Source organism: Chelonia mydas, chromosome 15, assembly GCF_015237465.2.
Source record: "Chelonia mydas isolate rCheMyd1 chromosome 15, rCheMyd1.pri.v2, whole genome shotgun sequence".
NCBI lineage: Eukaryota > Metazoa > Chordata > Testudines > Cheloniidae > Chelonia > Chelonia mydas.
The window spans coordinates 17681451-17705921 of record NC_057856.1 but is presented as its reverse complement, the minus strand read 5'-3'; the positions used below and the strand labels follow the sequence as shown (position 1 = coordinate 17705921).

General features: G+C 40.2%; 1 protein-coding gene across 7 annotated transcripts in view; it reads left to right on the top strand.

Moving 5' to 3' along the window:
* The first annotated feature begins 1114 nt into the window (after positions 1–1114).
* Positions 1115–24471, top strand: part of CHFR (checkpoint with forkhead and ring finger domains) — a 30261-nt gene continuing 6904 nt past the window's right edge. Inside the window, exons 1-15 of one of the 7 annotated variants that reach the window (XM_043529762.1) lie at positions 1115–1371; positions 1960–2104; positions 3959–4058; positions 11826–11935; positions 13903–13962; positions 14136–14348; positions 15718–15891; positions 16632–16788; positions 17997–18151; positions 18701–18863; positions 19786–19928; positions 20974–21093; positions 21579–21662; positions 22344–22414; positions 24237–24324. In XM_043529762.1, the coding sequence (XP_043385697.1) occupies positions 1972–2104; positions 3959–4058; positions 11826–11935; positions 13903–13962; positions 14136–14348; positions 15718–15891; positions 16632–16788; positions 17997–18151; positions 18701–18863; positions 19786–19928; positions 20974–21093; positions 21579–21662; positions 22344–22414; positions 24237–24324 (1771 nt within the window). In that variant the 5' untranslated portion in view covers positions 1115–1371; positions 1960–1971. Of the gene's footprint in view, positions 1443–1959; positions 2105–3958; positions 4059–11825; positions 11936–13902; positions 13963–14135; positions 14349–15669; positions 15892–16631; positions 16789–17996; positions 18152–18700; positions 18864–19785; positions 19929–20973; positions 21094–21578; positions 21663–22343; positions 22415–24236; positions 24325–24471 lie in introns of all 7 variants that reach the window. The other 6 variants (XM_037878512.2, XM_043529760.1, XM_037878511.2 and 3 more) reach the window with 6 other exon arrangements.

Sequence of the window (24471 nt, the reverse complement as noted above, 5' to 3'; positions counted from 1 at the left end):
TCCGGGGTCCTCTATAGCAGCCTGCCAGGTGGGCTGCCCCGGAGTCATGGCTCCATTCCCTTTCATGAGGAATGTTGAAATTCTTTGTTTTTCATCCAAATCTGAATGAAACCAAACTTCAAAATATCAAAATCCTCCCTGAAATACAACTACCCAGGTCTAGTAGTACATGAGATACTCAGCTTTCTTTTCTTTTTTAAAAAGCAAGTTCCCACCCTCATTAGGGTTGCCAGTTTTGGTTGGATGTATTCTGAAGGTTTCATCACGTAACATAATCTTTAATTAAAGATTAATCTTTAATTTCTGGAGACTGCAGGACAATCCTGGAGGGTTGGAAATCCTCTCCCTCCCCCTCTCCCACACGTTTGCAGGTAAAACCATGAAAAGATGACCCAAATGCACCCTAAAGGCTCATACCAAAAGGCACACAAAGAACCCCAAATGTATTATTATATTTAAAAAATATTTTAAAGCCGGGGGGGAATTTGGGTTACTTCCAGCCCTCCAGAATTTTCCTTAAGTCTCCAGGAATTAAAGATCAATCTTTAATTATAGATTATGTCATGTGGTGAAACCTCCAGGAATACGTCCAACCAAAATTGGCAACTGTAGCAGGGAGGAAGGAGAAATACATGCTTTTCTAACATTTGGAGCTTTCTAAGTCCCACCCCATGCTTGTATTTAAGAGTCTCTAATTAAGTGTCTCTCAAGTATTTAAAACTGGAAAGACTGGGCACGAAATCAATATTTAGTTTTTCCCTTTCAGTGCAGAATTATATCTGGAGCAATTCACTGGGAAGACCATGGTACTGGTTCATTCTGTGTCAGCTAAACTCTGTGGATTTTGTTATAATCAAATTAACTATAGCTTAATTACTCGATATTTAACAGAAATGAAGGTATCACAGAGGTCAATGTCTGTTATTATAAACATTATTACTCTTTGAGGGTAATTGTTATAGGACATTCATTTTGCCCATGACAAAGATGGCCGCCAGCGGGCTCTGTGATGAATATATTACCACAAAAGGGAACAGTGCCCACATCCAAAATGTCCGACGCACCCTCGCCACTGGTGCCCACCTCCAAGATGGCCGCCGCCGTCCTTCCTCCGCCTCAATAGTCGGTTGGCTTCCCCAATCCAAGATGGCTGCCTAGCGCGGAGGAAAGCGGCGCTCTAGCGCGGCCAGCTCTGTGATGGGAGCGGAAGCCTTTTCTTCCCTTGCCTCCCCGCCCTCTGGGTTCTCTATGGTGACCCTGCTCTGGTCTCCAATAGGAGGCGTGGGGGAGCTCGGGGCCCCGCCCAGAGTCTGATCAGCTGATGGCTGGCAATGTCTGTTGACAGCAGCAGCCTCCGCGGCAGGACTGGGTGTAAGAGGCTGGCGGTGGGGGAGGGGATCGCTGTGAACCCCCTCAAGTCCCCTGGGGCTGGGGGCACGGCGGTGAGCGGGAGGGACGTTGGGGGAGGGAGGACGGGGCCCTGCCAGCAGCCCCAGCCCGGCTCCTGTGTGTCTCACCCTCAGGGCTGTGAGAGGCCTTGGAGGGCCAGGCTCCGAGGGGGGCCCCGCTTGCCCTAGAGAGGAAGGGAGCGGGGAGTAGAGTGGAGGGACTTCAGCCCACATACCAGAGCAATGCAGGAGAGCTGGGGCTGGTGTGTGGGCAGGTGTCTGAGGGGCTGCTGCTGCGGGGGAGCGGGGTCTGGAAATAAAGAGATGAGAGGGGAAGTGATGGCTTGGGACAGCGAACAGACAAGAAGGGGAAGAAGGATAGGCGGGGAGAGAAGGCTGGGGAAAGAGAGAGAGAATCATAGCTGTGAAAGCTGCGAGAGGAAGAACAGATGGGAAGGGAAGTAGGAGGGGTATGTTTGTGAGAACTGGGGAGAGAAACCCTACTGTTTCCAAATGAAACTTTTCCTCTGTGTGTCTTGTGATTTATTTATTTATTTATTTATTTGATCAGATGTGAATCCAAATGGAGCATTCTGAAGGAGGAGACCAAAACCAGCAGCAGCAGCCTTGGGGGAAGCTGATCCGGTTAGGTGCTGATGAAGCAGAGCCCCATGTCTTACTGCTGAAAAGAGAATGGACAATTGGGCGGAAGAAAGGTAAGATGGCGTGTGATTTGCTAGAGGTTGGACTAGGTGATCATAGTGGTCCCTGCTGGCCTTAAAAATATATGAAGATGGACTCTGAGACATGACAGGTATGTTGGTATCTGGTGTGAGGATAAGGTGGAGGTAGGTTAGAAGAGGCCCACCTCAATGCTTGCCACAAAATCCCTTGTTCCCTATTCTGTCATTTCCATGAGAGAAAAGTTGTGCTCTCTCCCTGTCTTTGGCTTTCTTTTTTAACGGGGTTCTTGGTGATATCACAAACACCCAATCCCGTGAATTTGTCTTGTTGATTTCCCTGATTGTTTCTGTGCAAATAAAAAAGCACTACATTTCAAACCAAGTTTTGTCATGTCATACCCATTTTGTCACTACTCTCTCCTTTAGCTCTTGTGATTTAAAAAAAAAAAAAAAAAAGTGGGGTGGGGCGTGGAGGGTCTGCACTGCTACATTTTCACACTTCAACACACACCTACAATCCAAAAAAGCCTTAATTCTTCTGGCTGCATGATGGTTGCTAACATTAAAATCATTTCTGTGAGAGCTGATTTGAAATGCAAGTGTTTCTGGGTTTAAAAGTGATGACTATTTGACTTAATTTTAAGGCAATTCCATGTTTAAGGCAAATTATCCACTTAACCTTGCACTGTGCCAACTGGCACTAACTTTAGTTGCCTGTCCATCAACTCAGTGCATATCATGTTGTAGCACCCAGCATCAATGAAAGTATATTGTAGTTTATAGACTCTATATGGTCAGTCAAAATGGAATTCATGGAACATATTATAGGGAAAATCTAAATATCTTTTGTCTGTTAAATTCAGTACCATACATTTGTTGCCCTTTTTGATGACTGTATTGCTAAATATGGCTAATAACCAACAAGATGTCCACACTAGGAAATCTTCTAATTGAATTTCCGTGGGCTTACATGGCAGATAAAGATTGACTTTTGCCTGCTGAATTGCTCTCATAATCATTTCACAGTTAGATTACTAAAGTGTTCAGTTAGAAAAATACATAACCAAAATTTGCTATCTACTCCTCAGCAAAATATTGTTGGCACCATTATCCTATTAGAAAAATATGTGGGATTCTGAAAAAATTCATTTAGTCCATGCTGTTCCTCTCTTCTTCCTGGCCCTTACACTATATTCCAAGAGCCACAAAGAGTAGATGGGGTACACCGGTGTGAAAGTGCTATACTACTTCTGAGTGAAACTACGGCATTCTAATCGCTTTCAGCAAGAATCACAAGGTCATGAAGTTGTGCGACACAAGTTGTACTCAGAAGCTGTTAATTGTCCCATGGACATCAGGTGTGGAAAAACAGTGGTAAACTATTATCAGGGGGTGTGGTGGGTGACTTATTTATTTCTAGATCTACTACACCCAGATGTCTCTCTGCCCTGTCTAGGGAGGATTGAATGTGCTGGGAAGTAATCCAGGGCCAGACTATGAATGGGAGAATATGAATCATGTTCCTTAGTTATGGCCTCTCTTACAAGGGAAGTGTTGTTGCAAGATGGAACGGTGTCTTATCTGTGGAGCCTTGAATATGGCTGGGAAGGAGGGATTAAGGTAGTGTCAAAATGGTGAAGGTTCCCATCACCCCTCAAATCATTACTAACCTTCCCCTTAATACTCCTGGCTAATGGCAGTGAACTGCGCTGGATTTTAAATTTTCTTTGTCTTTAATAATTTAAAGATGGTGCTAACACATATAAGAAAATCTTATTTTTAAAAAGAGTTTTAAGTGGACTGATCAGTCTCTGTGATGGGATCTGCCTATGTAAATACTCATGGGATATTTATAAACATATTGATCATAAACATTTTCTTTTTAAGGTTGTGACTTGTCCTTTCCTGGCAACAAACTGGTGTCTGGAGATCACTGTAAGATTACAGTGGATGAAGAATCTGGACAAGTATCATTGGAAGATACCAGGTTAGCCCTGCTTTAAACTTTTATTACTGGTTGCTAGAGTAAAATTCTGTTTAGTGCTCATGAAAGGAGCTAGCTGTACATATCAGAGAGTAGTTGGTAAGTCTCTTATTTTTAGGTGTTAGTTTTTTCCAGCAATCCCTAAAACTCCTCCGCCCCCCCCCCCCCCCAATGGAATGCCTAGCTTACTGGATGAAAAACAAACTGATGGTGGGGAGGGCCTGGTAGTTTTGTATACTGTGTGTCTTATTATGTGATTGCAATTATAGCATTGTGAAAAAAATTATCAGTGACTTTAGGAGTTTTTAAAAACTGTTCATGGTGAATTAGTATATGGCATACTCATTCCTTATATTATCTCTCTTCCCTACCTCCATCGCCAGCTTCTCGGGGGGGAAATACATTTGTACTGACAACCTCAAAAACGTGCAATGGATATGAATAGAGATTCGTATTTGTTATTCCTTTTGGTGTTTAAAATATCTCTGAAGGTAGCTAGTATTTCATAGGAACTTTGGGGCTTGAAGGGTTGTCTGGATTTTGGCTTTATTTATAGTTTGAGCTCCCTTTTGGATCTATGGTAATGAGCACCGTATAAATACTTATGCCTATTGTATTATATTTTGAAATTATTTTGTCACCTCAAGCACTTCAGGTGGAGAGGAGAGAGAGAGTGGGGCCTAATAGGTAACATTATAAATCATTAAACTTAATTAAATAATTGAAATTGCTCAATACAACATTGTAGCTGTTGATGTTGCCATTAGTCATTTGTTATCAGAAGTTTTTTTTTTTTTTTTTTTTTTAGTTCTTTCCTCTAATCAGTATTTCAGGGAGTTATTATTTAGTGATATAATGCTTACATGAATCTTTCCACAATTAGGGCCTTTATGTGCTTAATTTAGGGCTTGTCTACACTTACATTTTATAGAGGTCTAACTTGCTGGCTCTGGGGTGTGAAAAATCATCCCCCTGAGCGCAGCAAGTCTGAGCGCTTTAAAGCACTAGAGTAGGCTGGCTCCGAGCGCTGGGAGCCGCTCGTCCCCTCGTGGAGGTGGATTACCAGGAGCCTCACAGCGCTTGCGTGTGACCACACTTGCACTTCAAAGCGCTGATGCGGGAGTGTTCCCACGACAGTGCTTTCAAGTTTCCAGTGTAGCCATGCCCTTAGCTCACCATGAGTAGTTAATAGAACTACACCATAGTGCATAAAGTTCAGCACATAAGTTTTTGCGGGATCAGGGCCAACAAACTTGCTCTTCTGGGAGAGATTATTTCCTGCTGGGTTACAAGAATGCTGGTGAGAGCTTATGCAGTGTTGTTCTAGCCATGTCGGTCTCAGGATATTAGAGACGCAAAATGGATGGGGCAGTATCTTTAACTGGACCAACTTCTGTTGGTGAGAAAGACAAGTTTTGAGATACACAGAGCTCTTCAGATTTGGGAAAGGTACTCTCAGCATCACAGTTAAATGCAAGGTGGAACAGATTGTTTAGCATAAATAATTAGCACATACTGTAAGGGACTGTTCAAGGTAGAATGGCCCATTGACACCTCTATAGTCATAGAACAAAAAGAGGGGGTTAGTGCTTTACAGCTTGTTGTAATGAGCCATAAATCCAGTTTCTCTGTTCAGTCCATGATTTTTAGTGTCTAGCAGAGTCATACATTTAAGCTCCCAGGCTTGTCTTTTGAAAGTGTTGTTGTGCAGGTTTCCTTTGAGGAGGAGGACTGATAGGTCAGATAGAGAGTGATCGCTTTGTGAAAAGTGTTCACCCACAGGTGATAGGATGTTTTTGACTTGTTTCATTTTCTAATCACTACTGTAGAATGAAGTGATTTACTGGTTTCACCCACATAGTTATTGGGACATTGTTCAAGTTAGCTGGGATGTATAATTTTTCTTGCCTGTTGCAGGATGTATGGGGTCTAGTCAACAGTTTCCTTTGGCAAAATTTAACTAAGGCCTTGTCTACACTGCCGCTTTACAGTGCTGAAACTTTCTCGCTCAGGGGTGTGCCCCTGAGCGCTGCAAGTTTCAGCACTGTGAAGTGGCAGTGTAGACAGTGCACCAGCACTGGGAGCCACATTCCCACCTCTGGTAGCTACTCCCCTCGTGGGGGTGGTTTTTTTTTTACAGCTACAGTTTTTTGCCGCTACTACACAGCCATGTTAAAGCGCTGCCATGCTAGTGAAGACATGCCCTTACTTATCCACTCCCTCCTCATTCTCTTGATCAGAGTTGGTAGATATGATGTTGCAAGTGGGATTCTTTCCGGGGCCAGAAACTTACTTCTGACATTGACTTAGGCCACGTATTTTTTTCTTTTTATAAGGCAGGAAATACTTTTATCTTTGCGTGTAGGGAAAAGTCTTGAACTAGCAGAAGCTGCAGAGTAGAGAGCACGAAGTATCATGAGCAACTGTAATCTGTCTGCCTAATAAAGGGCTTAGGGACTTCATCCAGCAGTTCAGCTGTCCCACACTTGACAAGGTTGAAAACACAAAGAATAGACCCTGACAGTTCCGAATGAATGAATGAACAGACCTGACCGTGTGGGAGCTACAGTCAAATTTAATAACGGGGGAATGGAATTCTCAAATAGGAATTTGAAGTGGGTCACCCCACCCCAACCACATTTATCTTTGCCTTCTAAGGCTATGTCTACACTATGGACCTTATAACTGCACCATTGGAAGGTCTCCTGTGTAGCTGCTCTATGCGGACAGGCGAGAGCTCTCCCACCGGCATAATTAAGTCACCCCCAAGAAGTGGTGGTAGCTGTGTCAGCAGGGGAGTGTCTCCCACTGACACAGTGCTGCCCACAGAGGTGCTTTGTAGGTGAAACTTATGTTGTTCAAGGGGTCGTTTTTTCACACCCCTGACTGACAAAAGTTTTGCTGACAAAAGTGCTAATGTAGACAAAGCCTAAGTCTTCTCTTCCTACCCTTCTTCTGCCATAATATATTCCCTCTGACCCCTCAACTCACGTGTCAGATCCCACACACACACACACAGCTTGTTCTCCAGACACTCATGGAGTAGGAGAGCTCAGGTCGCTAGCTAACAAAAAGGGGCAGCCAGTAGAAGAGAGTAGCTAACTACTGAGCTAAATAAGACTTTGCTGTCAACGTTGCAAGAGTGTAGTTTGTGGAAGGGTGGAGCTAGATGCACTGTTAGCCCCACTGAAAGGCTACAACCCAAAGTAATGCCTCTCTTCCACAACTGAGAACATGGCATGTTATATTTTCACATACCTGACAAAAAGGAAGAAGGCCTTTTATATATTCTGTCTGTGCATGGGTGAGAGTTGACTTAAAGCACTGTAACCACACATGGAATAGGAAGACAGTCCTGACTGCCTTACTACTTGCAGAAGATTAAGCTTCTCCTCTCTCAGAATTTGTCTGAGACCTCTGATATTCAAGGCCTGCTGTCAATATCAGCTGAGCTATACAGAGTCAAACTGGCCGTAAGAAGTTGTATATCTAAGCTTTTTCCACCCAGAAAGTGCCTTGGCTAGTCTACACTGGCAATACTAAAGTGCTGCCACGGCAGTGCTTCAGCATGGCTTGTGTGGTCGTGGCACAGCGCTGGAAGAGAGCTCTCTCAGCGCTCTAAAAAACCCACCTCCACAAGGGGCGTGGCTCCCAGCGCTGGTGCACTGTCTACACTAGCGCTTTACAGCACTGAAACTTGCAGCGTTCGGCAGGGGGGAAGGGTTCACACCCCTGAGCGAGAAAGTTGCAGCACTGTAAATTGCTGGTGTAGACAAGCCCTTAGCATTTACTAGAAGAAACAATACTGTATTAGATTACTTAATCAGTTTCATTCACGGAACAGTTGGCTTGTCCCAGGGAAAAGTAATTAATTCTTTCTTAAAAACAAAAATTCAAATGCAACTCATGAGATTGAGGTAGACTTTTGAAGGGCCTTTCCCTGTCCTCCATTGGGCAGTTTTTGTGTGTGTGCCTGCATTAAATAAGCAAACTACACTCTTAACTTTTGGATTGGCCCTTCCAGAGCCAAGAGGCACGTTGACAGAATCGTATGGGATAAGCTGCACCGCTATACCCTACCCAAATGGGAATTGGGTCAGGATACAGAGATTTATATTTCTAGTCTTAAGAAAAGTGTTGTGGGATCTTTTATGACCTGGATTTATGTTTCATCTGATAGCTGAGTTTCCTTCTCCTCTCACTCCAAAACAATACAGCTGGTTGGCATTGGCTTAGTACTGAATCACAAGGAATGTCTGTTGGACTTGGGACACATTAGACTTTCTTCTTCACTTGCAGTGCAACGATTTGTAGTGCCTGATAAATACATAAATTTAGCCATTTTTTATGTTTGTATGTAAAAAATCCATTTTGTGATAGCCAGACACTCCACAAAGTGTTAGACTTCTCTGGTTAGAGCCCTGAAACTGGATATGATGCACAAAATAATGTGACAATTTCCTGTATTATTGGCTAAGATCTAATTTTAAACACATTCAGTTTTCTTTAGTGTTTAGCAAAAACTTGGGTGCTTATCTTTGAGTGATGTGATTTCCCTCCCCACCCCCCTTTCTATTAAACAAGTGAATCTCTGGGCAGCTGGAGGAGGAGAAACTTTGACCAAAGATTGCTCATCTGCTGCCCTGCTGATTTCCTCATTTGGCTTTGTTAAGGATGATGATATGGGTCGTGGTTCCCCAAATGACTGGTGTAGTCAGAGCTTTGTTCAAGTCAATGGGAGTCTGCAGGAGCACAGAGATTCACCTGCATGGAAATGTGTGTGGGATTCAAGCTTTGGTGTTGATTTGGCAGCAGTTTTGGCATGTTTTTTCCTCCCAGTAGCAAACTTCACTGTCTGATATCCAAGAGTGCACATCTTTCTAATAAGCATTTAGCTAAAACACCTTAAAGTCCCTTATGCCCATTTTGGGATTTGGCAGAACTGCTTAATAATTATGTTAATGGTACTTATAAAACCCTTTGTATTGAAATTTTTTAAAGTTCATATATTTGCCCTCATTATGGCAATAAATCTTGGGGCCAGAAACCATCTGAAGATCACTAAGAGATATTCTTTATTTTATCAGATTGAGCTGTTTTTTTTCCCTCCACCTGATATTTATGTACACTTCAAAACAAGACTTGAGACTTTGTGCCTGTGGTTTTTGCATCATCGTGTACATAGACCACTGCTTAAACACTCAGATATGACTCTTATTTCATTAGAGTAGTGGTTGTGTCTTTCTGTTGAAACCTGTCCAGATGGGTAATGTTGCAAGCAGAGTTGTTCCCTTTGATACTTTGCATGAGTAGCCAGTCTGATATAACTGTAATCCAAATTAGTGCAATTGTTTCATTGTATAAAATAATCCCTGAAAATTATTCTGCATTACTTAAAGGAGACTTATAAAGGTTTCTTTAAAAATTGGTCATTTTCCCCCCCCTTTTTTGTTGTTGCTGTTTTACTATTATGAAGAAGGCCCAAATGATTTGGGTTTTTTGTATTTGTTTGTTTTTCTGGAGTTTTGCTGGCAGACCTCCAGCAGGTCTCAGTGGTCACTGTGAGCAATAATACTTGATTGAAGGAGATTGAAGAAGTTTTAGTCAGTTCTTTTAATCTTTAACAATGGTTTCCTTGATTCAAAATATTTCTTTGTCATTTAACATAGGTAAATAATAACAAATCAAAAATGTTCTTTTTCACAGTTTGACTAAAATTCCCTTCCCCTCCTAATTGCTCAACTTTCATTCTCTTGACTTTGGTGATGCACTTTGCTGTTTCTCCGGTCATCATAGAGTCTTCCAGCCTCAGCAGGAGCTGTATTTCTAATGTAAAAAGACAAGGAGAAAATATTTATTTAAATTTTCTACTCTCTTTTTTTAAAAAAAAATTTTTAATGAAGGAGCAAAGAAGGAAATAAGTCAAACGTTTTTCCTCCCCTCTGCAGGGGACCTTCAAAACAGCATTTCTTGCAGTTTGCGCTGTGTTGGTTGACTTATCCATGTACAATATAAAAGTACGTCTGATGAGGGGGAAGCAATATATTTCTTGACTGAGAAATCACTTAGTGCCACCTCAAAAGTGATTTCTCCTAGCAGTGCTTCTGACTTCCTATCGTTAATCTTTCTGGATATTTAACAATCTCTTTACTTTCTCTTCTTGTGTAAATAGCTGACTGAAGGCCTTTCTTCTGAGCTGTTTTTGTTTAAAAGGATAAATAATGAGAAGAGAAGGATGGGATTTGTTTCTAGATAATTTTCCACCATGAAATAGAAACTAACTATGGTACGTTCGGGAAAATCTGGGCTGTGGTCTGGGTGAGTAACTAAGTTCATCCACAAGATGGCAGTAAAAATTTACAGTACCGAGGGTTGGCATAGACAACAACAAAAAAGCCCCAATGTTCTGTGGGCATCTTTATACATATAGTATTAGTTGCTGAGTTCTTGGATGGCAGAAATCTGAACTCCTTTAGTTCTATGAGGCTTTTAAAAAATGCCAATATTGCAACAGACCTGAAATTACTAATTTCAGTGTAATTTGACTTGATTTTAAAACACTTATAGCAACTGTATGAAGTGGTACATCCCAAAAAGAATGAGTGAAGATAGACATAATTAGATATTTAATCAGTAGCTGGTGGTACTGTGCACTGATGTGTTTCCAAATTTAAGTCTTCAGATAATTTTTTTTGAAGGGTGTTTCCACTTCAAAATGATTCCATCTAGCTTGGCTTTTAACTCCATTTAAGTGCATGTACATGTTCTTTCCCCCTATTAACTTTCTTAGGGTTGCCAGGTGTCCAGTTTCCACCAGAACACCCGGTCAAAAAGGGACCTTCCCCTGCCTGGTGAAAATGAGTGAGTGAGGGTGGGGGAGAGCGAGCGACGGAGGGAGGGGGGATGGAGTGAGCGGAGTAGGGCCTCAGATAAGGGGCAGGGCAAGGGTGTTTGGTTTTGTGCGACTGGAAAGTTGGCAACCCAAAATAGTTGAGGTAAACATCATTGGAAAAATAGATACTTCCTTCTTTTCTTCTTTCTGTCAGTAATCCACAGGTGGTAGCTCAAGAGTGTGATGTTGAAAACTTATAGACCTTAAAAAATAAAATAAAAAATAATTCCAGCAATTCATTTTCTAACTCAAATAAGAATAAAATAACTGACTAGAGTCACTAATAACCAGAATCATTTCCAATCTTCAACCTTTGGCATTTTAAACGTTCAACATCTGAGAGGAGGAGGAGGAAGGAAAGAAAGGCCAGCATGCGGTCCCTGGTTGTACAGAAAATGGGTTCTTCCACCCCATAAACAGTTTAAAAGAGAGTCCTTTCTATCAATGTTAATCCCAACACTACAATTTAGCACTTTCAGATAGGTGGCTGAGATGTTCTACTACTTCTGTCCCTTTCTGTCTTCCGTTTATCTTAGCTGTAACTCATTCCGTAGGGAGCAATTCTCTAATTATTTTGAGCCATTCTCCAAATGTAAGGGATCGTTGTCTCTGTCTGTCTATTAGCCACATGTTTCCTTCCCAGGAGCCGCAAACTAGTAATGAAGTCCTCAGCAACTCTGCAGAACAGCCCCACAGGGCAGATTTTTCCCGTTCAGTTATCTGGCTTCTCTTAATCTTGGCTACATTTTTTTTTTTTTTTTTTTTTGAGTACCAGCAATTTTCTCTAATATCTCTCCCCCCACCTTCTTCCTATCCCAGTCAACCCCCATGATAATTATGAAAGCATTTGAGCTAAATAACTGTCTTTCTCTTTGCAGCACTAATGGAACAGTAATTAATAAACTGAAAGTGGTTAAGAAGCAGACATGCCCTTTGCAGACTGGGGATGTGATCTACGTTGTTTACAGGAAGAATGAGCCAGAAAACAGTAAGAGGATATCTTTTTTTTTTTAATGGCATTGGCTAGTCATAAGGGATACAAGGGAATATCAGATGGTGAGAATAGAGCTACTCAGTGAATGATAGAGCAAGTAACTTTTTAATATTAAAACCACATTTTTTCATGATGTTGGGGGCCTTCTCTAGTTATCAGCATCATCATCTTCTATTATTTGTATTATGGTAGAGCCTATAGCCCGCGTTTGAAATTGCGACCTCATTTTGCTAGATACTCTATAAACACATAGTAGAAAATAGCCCGTGCCCTACAAAACTTAGTCTAATTAGACAAGATAGATGAAGGCTTGGAGGAGAAATTGAGGCATAGAGAGGTGGAGAGACAAGCCAAAGGTCATGCAGTATGTCATTGGCAAAGCCAGAAATAGAATCTGGGTCTCCTGGATCCAACCCAGTGCCATGAAATTGGTTATAAAGTATTTAGCATTTGTTACTTTAGTAGAAAACGTTCAGTTTTCAGAGGCTTCCTTTATAATAGATGAAAGGTATAGGTATTTTAAATACTAAATTCTAGCTACTGTGTCCAAAACAGGAATGTAAATCCCTGAAATGAAATTTTATAGTGGGCAGATTGGGAGTGTAACAAGTTATTACACTGTCATATGCTCAGGAATTATTATGAAGTGATAGCTGCTACTGTGATGGGTGTGGTATTAAAACCCCAGATAAAACTTAAGCCCCAGATGAATTTGGTGCCTTAGACTTGTCTAAAGTGTAAGAAAGTATAGATGTCTTAGAATTTATGTTTGCAACTATGCCACGACAGGAAAATTTATAAGCTGTTTGTCCACAGTTTATTTTAGATGCATATAACTGTTGGAACCTGAATTCCCTTTTGTAACCTCACCATCAGTTTTTAGACTCTGGATTTATCAATTTGTGATGTCGGTTTTACAGGAAAGCAGTGACACATGCGCACACACTCTAAATCTATATCTCTATATCCACTATTTCTTTTGTTGATCCTCTTTTGGGGATTTCACTGTAGTAGTCAATACTAGTTGAGGAATTCATTTACCCCGTTGTTCCAAGATAGATTCAAATGTTCTGAGGTATTAATTTTCTTTTAGTTAAAATGTATTTGAACAGGGCTGCTTAGTGCCTTAGTACCTATCATTCAGTTAAAGTTCTGAGTCCTGATTTTTTTCATCCCCTGTGCCTTGAAGGACTGAGAGTGAGCTTAGCTTTGGCATGTATAGTTGTCTTATTTAAGCAATTCTGAAGCAGACTAAAAAGAATCCTGCATAGTTCCTTTGCTAGTAAGATTGATCACAGTGCAGATTTAGAGGGTGTTGGAAGGACCTAAATGGTTGAGGATAAAAAGCAAGGGGACACAATGATGATCTCTGGGGTTCTGTTAGGAAGCTGGAGGGTTCCCATAGGCTGGAGAAGAAAAGAATTTGCTCTGATTTGCTTTGTAAGTAGGTTTTGGGTTAGTCGGTGAATAGCATTTGGGTAGTGGCATAAAATGTTATATGGAATTTGATTGTTAACTTTAAACTTTTTACAATAAAATCTAAGGAAAATTATATAAAAAATTGAACTTACGAATAGTTAGAGCTCACCTCTCAGCCTTCTGGAGAGAACATCCAGTACAGTTGTATTAGTAAGAGTAGTCACAGCTTATCTTGACACACAGCAGAATTTATAGTTAGGAAGTGTTTAAGCCTCAATTTCTATGGTTGGCACAAGCTAAATTTCAGACAAAGCCATTCAGCTTGGTCTGAGAAGAATAGATCTAACTGTTCTGTTCCTAATTACCTCCTAAGTAGCAGCATTAACATTGGCTATAACAGCAATCTCTTGTTGGCCCTCTCCATTTTAGGAAACATATGAGAAGCAGCCACCTGTGGGTAGGAGTTGGTGAGAGTAAGAGGGAGAGAAATAAAAACACTTTTAAAATTATAATAAAATTTCTGCCATTTTCTCTCCTTTCAGATGTTGCTTATCTCTATGAATCCTTCAATGCAAAACAAGATGTAACTCAAGAACCAGTAGGTAAGTAAAACTATTAGTTCAAGACTAAAAGGGAGATGAGTGGTTGTGACTAATTGTAGCCGTTTTAAGAGAGCTTGATTCCTTCAAATCTTGTTAATTGACTCTGTTGAAGCCATGACCTTTTGAGGTTGCCTATCAGAGAGATGTTCTTTCCACTTCCTTTCCTGTTACAGAAGCTAATGTAGAAAATACGTGCCATCTGACCAAAGATACCTCACATATAGGAAGAAGTGATGATGGAACCCAAATTACCTCATCACTGCCAGCCACTCAATCTTGCTATGAGGAACCACAGCCATCTACTTCTACATCTAACCTCTTTAATGCTTCTTCTACCTCTCTTATCGAGCGGGCATCTGCTGAGCAGGATAATCCTTCAACATCTGGTAAGGTGTTGTGTGCAGTGTTTGTAAGGTTGGCGCCTCAGAAATTATGACTCTTCTGTTGAATCCTAAGAAACTAATCTCTTCCTGTAGAGGATAGAATGATAATGATCAAAATCCCTGCAAAAGTTCAAGTCAAAGCACCTGATCGGTAGTTAATTTAATAACTTGTTCCATAAGAAAATCATAGGCTTAGTCCTAGTGGCTCGAAGAGGCAATTGAGAATTGTGTGAATTCAAGGACACAGAAGATGCATTTCAATCATTAAGTGTTTTAATTTTGCAGCACTCACCATCTTGGAACTTAGGTGCAGCTGTTGGGGATTTTTGCCCTCATCAAGCTGGAGTGTAAACTTACTGAAACTATACAGATCACATCACAAAGCTAACTACAACTGAATATTTGCACGCATGCATTCGCTCACTGAGGAACCATTCTAATCCTCACTGTTGCTGCTGCCATTCACCAGTCCACTTTTTCCCATTCAGAGATTTTTAAGGTTAGAAGCGACCACATTGATCATTTAATCTGACAAATAGAACAAAAGACAATTATTTAGAAGATGTTCCCAGAAGTGATCCCCAGTTCATCTACCCACCTGCCACCCAGTTTAACCAAGTGAAAATCCACTCTCATGCTGTCTTTCCAATTTACCAAATTACATGATCACTGCAGGCTGCCTCCTGACCTTCAGTTTATCCTCAATCTTCTGTGCACCTATACTGCAGTCTGTCTCATGACCTCACTCCATCCCCAAATTGCTAAACGCTTCAAATACTGCAGCATCCGATCGCAAGTCTGGCTCTGCCTGCTCATATTGGCTCCTTCCAAAGTATTGCTCAAAATGTGCCTTAGCCTTGATATACTCTGCGTATTATTTGTGCTCCCCACAGATTCTTCAACCACTTCTGTGGTAGGCTGCATATGTAGAAAGAGGTGTGGGGGCTGAGGGTGTGTGTGTGTGTGCATGTGAGAGAGAGAGAATAAAATCACTCCAAGATTGAATTTTTATTACTAAGTACTGGCCTGGAGCATATTTTTATGAATGAATTATAAGCACTTCTATTTAGATGCGGAGCATTTACAGATTCTGTACCAGTTTCTTTAGATCCTCCAAATAATCCGGTATATTGCGAAAACTAGGACAGATGATATACATATAATCGTGCAAACGATGCCGGCACATTTTTTGTTTGACATAGCCTTTTCTCATTGAGATGATGATTGAATTGGGATGGGCATGTGTCATGGAAAATATCATAGTGTTTCTCCAGTGTTCCCTCTTTGTACATATCTGTTAATAATCTGTGCTTTCATTTTACAGGATCACAGTCCTCTATTTTCATTCCTGTGCCTGCTTTCCCCACTCTAGAACCTAGGTGTCCTGGAGCATCACATGAAGAACAAGGACAGCTGTATGCAAATAGTGAAACTTCCACTATCACTTCAAGTATCATTGATAAAGAGAGAAATGAAAGTTCTACATCAGAGCCTCAAAGGGAAGAGGAGGAGGACTTGGAGCCTGCAAAGAAGAAAATAAAAGGAGGCTAGTATATTACCGTATTATGTGACCTACGATGTAGCCTTCTATTTTAATCTTTTGTTAAAATGATTTGAAAGAAGACTGACACTCTGCAGTGTAATCAGAAGCTTCCAGTTACGTACATGGCTGGTTTGTTAATTTTTCACAGAATTCCGTTTGGGTTAAGTGAAGCACAGGGATCTGAAATGGCTTACCAGGGCTCTGTAGGCAGTTCAGTGGTTCAGTCTAGATTAGAATCCAAGACTCTAACTATATCTTATGAAAGTTTAAGACTATTATTATTTTTTTTCTCTGCTGAAGTGAAATGAGTCCAAAATGCACTCCTATAACCTAGAAGAGCTTTAAAGGATATGTTTAAATGGTGTGTATATAAAACCTTATTCAGAACACTATGGTTTTTAAAAACACATGCCCTCAGGCTTCTATTACATCAGGGCAAATATGTTTACTTTGAACAAAGTATGATTTAAAGGGATCAAATATTGTTGATTTTAGACCTGCTCCAGGCCTCCTGCTATTCTGTTGCTGGCTCAGTGAAAGTAATGGCTGTGACTGTAATACTGTGCAGAGATCAGTCTGCAAAGCAAGGACATCAGCTTTGTGACAACACTAGTGATGGAAGCAGATATGAATCATAATGCTTAGCTTTTTGGCTTAATTGAGTAACATTAAATAGGAAGGCTCTGACACCCATGGTCCAATTTCATGTATTGTTAAAACACTGAGACATGTCTTCTCTGCAGATGAGAATGCTAGTCCATCTCTTCAGATGACAGCTCCAAGTCAATGTATAATTAAAGCTGGATTTGAAGGCGCAAAAACAACAAATGTAAAACCAGACAAAATGGAAGAAACACTCACTTGCATTATCTGCCAGGAATTGCTGCATGACTGTGTCAGGTACCTATAGTTTAAAAAGAACCTTCTGTAATTAAATGGGACTAAATACAGAGAACACAATAACTACTGTTTGGGGTCGTGGGGGTTTGTTTGTCTTTTGTAAAATACTAGTTTCTCTTGAGAGTTGGTAAGATTTTCTATTTTTATGCAGTGTATATACCAGGGTTTCAACATGTACGCTTCCCCCACCATACAGTATTGAACAACTAGCTAGCTGCTTTAGACTGGGACTTTCAAAGAAGCTTAAATGGTAGAGTGTTCACCATCCTAAAAAGCTTTGGGCAGAGACCACAGTCAGAGGCATGATACAGGATTTAATGGACCGTTGAGTCAATCTGGTATAGCAAATCTCATGATGAATTCTAGTTCACTTGGCCAGTGGCCGGTTAAACAAGGCTTTAACTCTTCTTTAATCAACATTACCATTTTCTGATGGGAAAACTCTACTATCCAGCTTTCTCCCACTAGACTGAAGTGAAGTGGAGTTTATCAGGTATCTTAGCCAGAAAAGCAGATCAGATTGAACATGAGATGCCAGTTGAAGTGTATGATTTTAATGGATTTTTTCCCATCTCGATATGGGAAAGGTGAGCATCTTTGCATCAAGCATGTATTTGGAAAAGGCTCAAAATTATAGGGGACTTGTTTTAAAAGTAATTGAACAATTATTAAAGTTAATTTAAAAAATGAAGAAGTGTCCTTCAGTAATCAAAGGTGCTAGATTAATAGCACAGCAGTCTGGGAAGCGTGGATGAAGAGAGCCGAGTGATTCCAGCTCCAGTCTATATTAAATCCTTGGTCTCTGACAAGACTTACAATAATACGACGCTAATTGTGAATGTGGGTTATTTTATATTGTAGACAAGCTTTCTACAATCTACTAAATCCTGAGATTATCCACTAATTTCCAATAGACTGCTAAACATCTGTCAGCTGATTGGTAACAGAAATGTGGTCACCAATTCAAATCTCCTGTGTAGTACTGGCCCCTTGTGAAACAGATCTTCACTGTAGAAAAACTAGTGGAAAAACAGACTTCCATACAAATCGTTATGTAAAGTTCTTTATGGTATTTCTTGATTATCTAAACAGATATCAAAGGACCATGCTTTTAAAATACTTTTGTATTTAAAGCTTATGTAAAAGGCCTGTTTTGAATCTTGGGATTTCTCATTGTCCCTGTGATGTAAACATGTTTGTGTTTCCAGCTTACAGCCCTGCATGCACACCTTCTGTGCTGCCTGTTACTCAGGGTGGATGGAACGGTCTTCTCTCTGTCCAACTTGCCGTTGTCCAGTTGAACGTATCTGTAAGAACCATATACTGAATAACTTGGTTGAAGCCTATTTAATCCAGCATCCAGGCAAGTTGGAAGTGTATTTAATATACTTACGTATACAGCATGTTTCAGATATTAAGTGTGAAATAGGTATATAAACAGAGAAAAAGATCTTTATCCATAAAACCTTCTTTGCCTATCTTACTATTTTGCCTGTTGCTCTCATGTTGCCATAAGAGAAAAAGAAAGCAGTTTATTACAGGAACCTTTTTATAATACTAGACCTAAAGGCACTTAACAAACGTTAAGGGTGCTGTGAACTTTAAGCACCCACTCCTGCAAATTTCATCCTAACTGACTTACCCAAGGTCATACACTGCCATTGGCAGAGCTGGAACTAGAATTATGAATTACGGGCTTCAGTCTTACGCTTGTGAGTTTATAAAATGTCAGATACACGAACATTCTAGGTTGTATTACATAGCTACAACTACTGTAGTCACATGTTCATAAATACTGTGTACATTGTTTAAAAACTTGCAAGGTGATGGAGATGATTTTGCCCTGGAGTAGTCGATTTGATGATTTACAGCTATTTTTTTCTTCAGGTTCATATTTGTGTTTCTTTTGCAGATAAGTGTCGTAATGAAGAGGATGTACGTAGTATGGATGCTAGAAACAAAATCACTCAAGACATGCTGCAGCCTAAGGTGCGAAGGTCATTTTCCGATGAAGAAGGAAGTTCTGAGGATCTGCTGGAACTGTCGGATGTAGATAGTGAATCCTCAGATATCAGGTATGTGCATTGGCTTAGCTTTGATTGGGTCTGAGCGCTGGCAGTCTCAAACCGGCTAGAGCACTGTGTTAGCTGCAGCCATTTGCAAAACTGGGGTTTAATCTTTATTGCATCCCACATTTTGAAGCCCTGGCAGTATGTTTTCATGAACATTGTCAGGGTTCAGTTTTGATTTATTTTTGTTTTCAAGTTTGTTTTGGAACCTCTATAATAATCTCAAAAATGATAAAGTGCTTATTTATAGAGGCAGCAGGGAGCTGATCCAGGTCTTGGCACAAGCTAAAGCAGCCCAAGATCACCAGAGTAGAGCTCCAGCCATGCTACCTTCTGCCCCTGGCATTCCCTCTCCACCAGAGGTCCAGTAGTGGGTGATGTTGAGCAGCGAGTGCTTTACTGAAGGATTCCCAGATACAAGGAGGATTCCCAGCTGGTTGGCTAAGCCAAGTTTCTGGTGCCAAAGGGGATGGAGTGGAACAGAATGGTGGATCTGGCCCTAAATCACCACATACTGTTGTAACTTTTTGTCCTCCTTTTCCTCCTTCCTACGCCTTCTTGGATTGGAAGCCAAGGCAAGCATTGTGTCATTTGTAGGTCTTGGAAAGCATCCAGCACACTTGTGGGCTCAGTGTAAATTACAACAATCTAGGGCTACTTGTACTCACTTCTGGAACTAAAAAACTTTAAATGCTTCTGAAATAATTGTGGCCTTTTTATTTTACCCTTTCTAATTTGAAAGGAACTAGGAGTGCAATACTTAGCTTCGCTGCTCTATGTTGCTGAACGTGTAAGCATCCCTATCCAGATTTTATCTACTGGGTTTAGGCTAACACTTTATAAAAACAGAAACAAATAGCTAGTTGAATCCACTCTGGAAACTATAGATGTATAAAATCCAGTAACCTGATTGTGTCTGTCCTTTCAGTCAGCCTTATATAGTGTGCAGACAGTGCCCAGGATATCGGCGACACTCCATTCAGCCACTTCCTTGCCCAGGCCAAGAGGGGGAAGCAGGAGGATTGCAAGCACTGGGAGATGCACCATCGACTTCTGCCGACTTTCCTACAAGTCAGTGTGATGAAAAGCTTGTTGTTAACGTGGTACTGGGACACTAAGAAATACATGTCACTTATGAGGAAAGGACACTTTCTTGGGGAGTTGTGAAAGTTGGCATCTTTCTTAGAGTCTTGAGACATGAAGATGATTTTCCTAGGTTACTGGGGGATAAGTCAAGCCTTTCCTGTTTATTTAACAAATACTATGTGCTCTGTCTTTTAAATAGCTATCCGTTATAGCTGAGTGGAACATTTTCTGTCACCCTTGTGGGAGTATAGAATAATCTGTGTCTTTGTGAATTTCAGCAAAGGGCAAACCACTACTACAAAAGCAGATTTACAACACTCCATATTGGAGTTATCAGTGCTGTGGGTTCAAAAGCTTACAGGATTTGTAGCGCATACAGGGTGAGTGTAGATGACTCTAGTCAGAGTAATAAGTAATCCACTAACTACTAGGGTTTATCTGGATTTCCCAGGGAGGGGAATAAATTGTAGAACATCAACTGATTAGGGTCATCTGAAATTGTTCTCCATTCTTCATGGGTTGACCGTCTTGATTTTGCTGCTGGTGGATAAAATTGAAGGTTTCATCAAAAGCAAAGTGGTATCAAAAGGTCATCAAGCTTTTTCTCCTGTTGTTTCAAAGCTGATTGAAAAAATCATTCATTGGTTTTGATTTGTCAACTGTAGAGTCTGCATGTATATGTGTAATGAGAGAGGTATGTAGTCAAATGTACAAGCAGAAAACTAAAGAGAACTTACAGCTGTGTTGCCCAAAATACACTGTTTAGGAGCAATTGGTTCTTTTACTACTTAAGCTATTTCCCTGTATTGAATAAAAGTTTTTTGTCGTTTAATAGTGTAAAAGGGTATATTGTTTAGAAGACTTAATGCCAATTTCCCTATTTTTCCATATAGCCTTCTAAAAACTTTAGTGATATTGCTTAAGTGTCAAGTTTCTCAGCTCTTCGGATGCTGATGTGTGTGTCTAACACTCATTGGTACTGTGGTCCCATATTATATAATTCTTTGGGGTTTTATTTATTTCAATCTAGCTGTCCAGGAGTATGTCTGTCCTTCTCAAGGAAGTCATGTAATATGCACGTGCTGTTTTCAACCAATGCCAGACCGAAGAGCAGAGCATGAACAGAATCCCAATATTGCCCCTCAGCAATGTGAGTAAACTTTATTGTCCTAAAAACAAATTTAATTCTTATTGTTAATCCTAGGTCTTGAAAGACATTCTGACTATTCAGATCATGTGCTGTTACAGTAAGAAAGGGTCTTCCTGCTTCTGTGGGGTTTAATTAAGCGGGGGGGAGGGGAGGTTGTTTTCTCCTATATCTGTACTATAAGCACAATTAATGCAAATGGTTTTGAAATATATTAGCATTTTTCAACTACAGTGTGGATGGAAAGACTTATATCTTCGTTGTCATAGTGATGCAGCAAAATGCATTAGCTGACTGATTTTTTTTTTTCTTTTTGTATTGTAACATTTCTCATATAGCCACCATTTATGTCATGTTAGTTGTACAGCGGAGCAGTGTTTTGTGTAAAACCCTGTGAGCTTTGGGTTATTGTGCTGCTTTGTAGGACCAATATACCTGGACAGTGGTGATTGCCTTGGGTTGATCGTAGCTTTTCTTTGTGTTCACAGGCACAGTTTGTCTACAGCCGTTCTGTCATTTGTATTGGGGCTGCACTCGGATGGCATGTTTTGGCTGCTTGGCACCATTCTGTGGTATGGCAGGAGAATCACTGTATCAGCTATAGCCACTTTGCATACAATGGTGTCTCGGTTACTTGGATTTTACCAAGCTTAATTTTTTAATGTCAGTCTAACGTTGTAGTTCAGATTAGGTTTTAGCTCAATCACAGTCATGGCACAGAAAAAGAGAGGGGATCTACGTTATGTTCCACATACATGTAACTCTTTAAATGTATAATCCTTAGCTTTGACATGCTTTAACGCTTTGACATCATATCAGATCAAGCTAGCAAATTACTTTTGTGACTATAAATAGCACCTTGGGTATTAAAGAGAATTTTGCAACATTTCAGACTAAGGAGAAAAACATACAAATCTGTATAAGAACAGTGAGAGCCAGATCTTAAAATGTTAGAGAAGACCCTTACCCACTTCAAAAACGTTTAGACTATACCGTTAAAATGTGTCACAATTAATGGGTTATTGTATTGTTAATAGATGCTGAGCAACAGTGGCTCCTGTGGACTGTAATGAGTAGTGGGGTGCTTAGTACCTAATCTTGGATCAGTTCCTAAAGTTGGGATGTTACATGATATGCTTCAATATGTGTTTGCATAAACTCATATACTGTGTTCATAAACATCCATCTTTGTTAGAGAAGAAAAACTTATTTAGAAATTGCAAAACAAAGATAATTTCTCCTCTTCTTAACAGAAATAAATCTTGGGGACAAGTGTTTAGATGGAATCCTAAACAACAACCATTATGAGTCGGATATTCTAAAGGTATGTTTAAAAATCACTATATGTTGGATATGAGCATGAGAACATGTAACATTGAGATTGTGACATACCAGGTGTTTAAAGCAAGAAATCCAGAAGGAGATACTCTTCTCCTTTATCCATCCCATTGTGTGTAGGTCCGGCAGCAATTGAGTGATGTTTGTTCATTCACTGTCTGGAGATGCAGGTAGTGTCTAGGCACAACTAACATTCTTTAACTGAAATTCCATGAGTTATGTTTTGTTTTACATTTAATCACTCAATCCTCACCCCCAAACTCAACATCACTTTAACACCATTTGCCTAATCCATTAACTCTTACTCAGACAAATATTATTTTCAAAGACAAAGTGAATTTAGAAGACTGAATAAAGACATCAGGAATGTGTTCAGCCTTTCATGTTGGTACATCTCTTTGAGAAGAGTGCAGGAGAAGACACAATGGACAGTAACTGCTCTGAGCTGTTAATGAGTCAGGTTTCTGCTGTATATAATAATACCTTACTCTGATGTCGTGTGATAGTATTCCCATTTTACAGATGGGGAAACTAAGATGAAGTGGCTTTCCCAAAGTCACCCAGCAGGCCAATGGCATGAAATAACATATACGCTTAGATTGTGTATAAATACATAGTGTTCACGCAGTGGAGTGTAATTAATATCTAGTGTGTGTTTATGTATACATACCTGTACACACACAGACACACATAGGAATTGTATATTGTAGTCTGTCAAGCCTAAAGTGCACTCCATTCCTGGATGATGAATTGTAATGGATTTTGGCTCAGGGTGTCACTGTGTTATCTGCTCTGCACCAGCACTAAACTTATGTTACTAAACATCCTTTCTGCAAGAGGGGTGGGGGTGGGGAGAAGGGTGTTCACTAGCAATGTTGCATGTGGTGATCTTTACAATAGGGCTGTGTCCTGGCTGGTAGTTTTAGGTGTGCCACCAGTGGGTCTCTGAAAGGCAAACTGAATAGTCCTTCAGCTTTCAGCAGAGGTGACCAAGTATAAAACTTACCTCACTGAGCAAATGGCCAGCCGGAAGTATTGTATTTATTTCTGGGTCATCTTTTGGCCATTTCAGTTTCAGTGCCAGAGGAAGTGTAGAGATTTGAACTAGAATTCCCTCCAAGCTATCCTGAGCCCTCCAAGAAATCACGTTAAAATTAAATGACTGAAAGACACATTCTGGAATTCAGCTGCATCTAGCAAACAGGTGTTACAGCTTTATACATATCAATGATGACTTGCTAAGAAAACCAGTTCCTAAGGTCTATTAAGAGGTGTAATGTCCAAAAGATTAATAATGGGAAAAAATCTACAAAGAAAATTAGGCGTATTACAATTTTTTCCTCCACTTGAGTTAATTTTAACTTAAAGTATATGCCAAATATTATGTACCTGACCATGATCCATGTTGTCTTTAGCTAAGGACACTGGGTAAAATCCTGGCCCCATTGAAATCAATGAAAGTTTTGCTTTTGAGTCTAATGAACCAGGACCTCACCTTGCTCAACTAGGCTTCAATCCTGTGAAGTCTTACACACACACTTACCTGCAGTGGGACTACTTGAATGCTTAAAGCTAAATACCTGTGTTAGTCTTTGTGGGAGAAGGGTCACGGTGAACATAGAGTACTGACTTTAAGTATCGGTGATCTGACAATGGTAATATTGGTAGTCAGGTTAAAGAAATATCAATAATTTGGATTAAAATATAGAATGAAATGCATTTTGAAAACCTATTTAGACTTACATTTTTGTTACATTGATATCTCTTAGCCAGTTCTAAATATACATTTTTTAAATTCCTTATTGCAGGATTACCTGGCATCCAGGGGTTTTACATGGAAAAACATGTTAAATGAAAGTCTCTTAGCTCTTCAAAGAGAAGTTTTTATGCTGTCAGGTAAGTCTCTTCATTCTTATGTTTATTTTGAGTGGCATGCATTTCAATAAGTAATAGTGGATTGCGCTAAACACATCCTGCTTTCCTAAGATGTCTATGTACATGCTCAGAGTGGTCACTGCATTTTTTTGAGACATTAGATTAAAT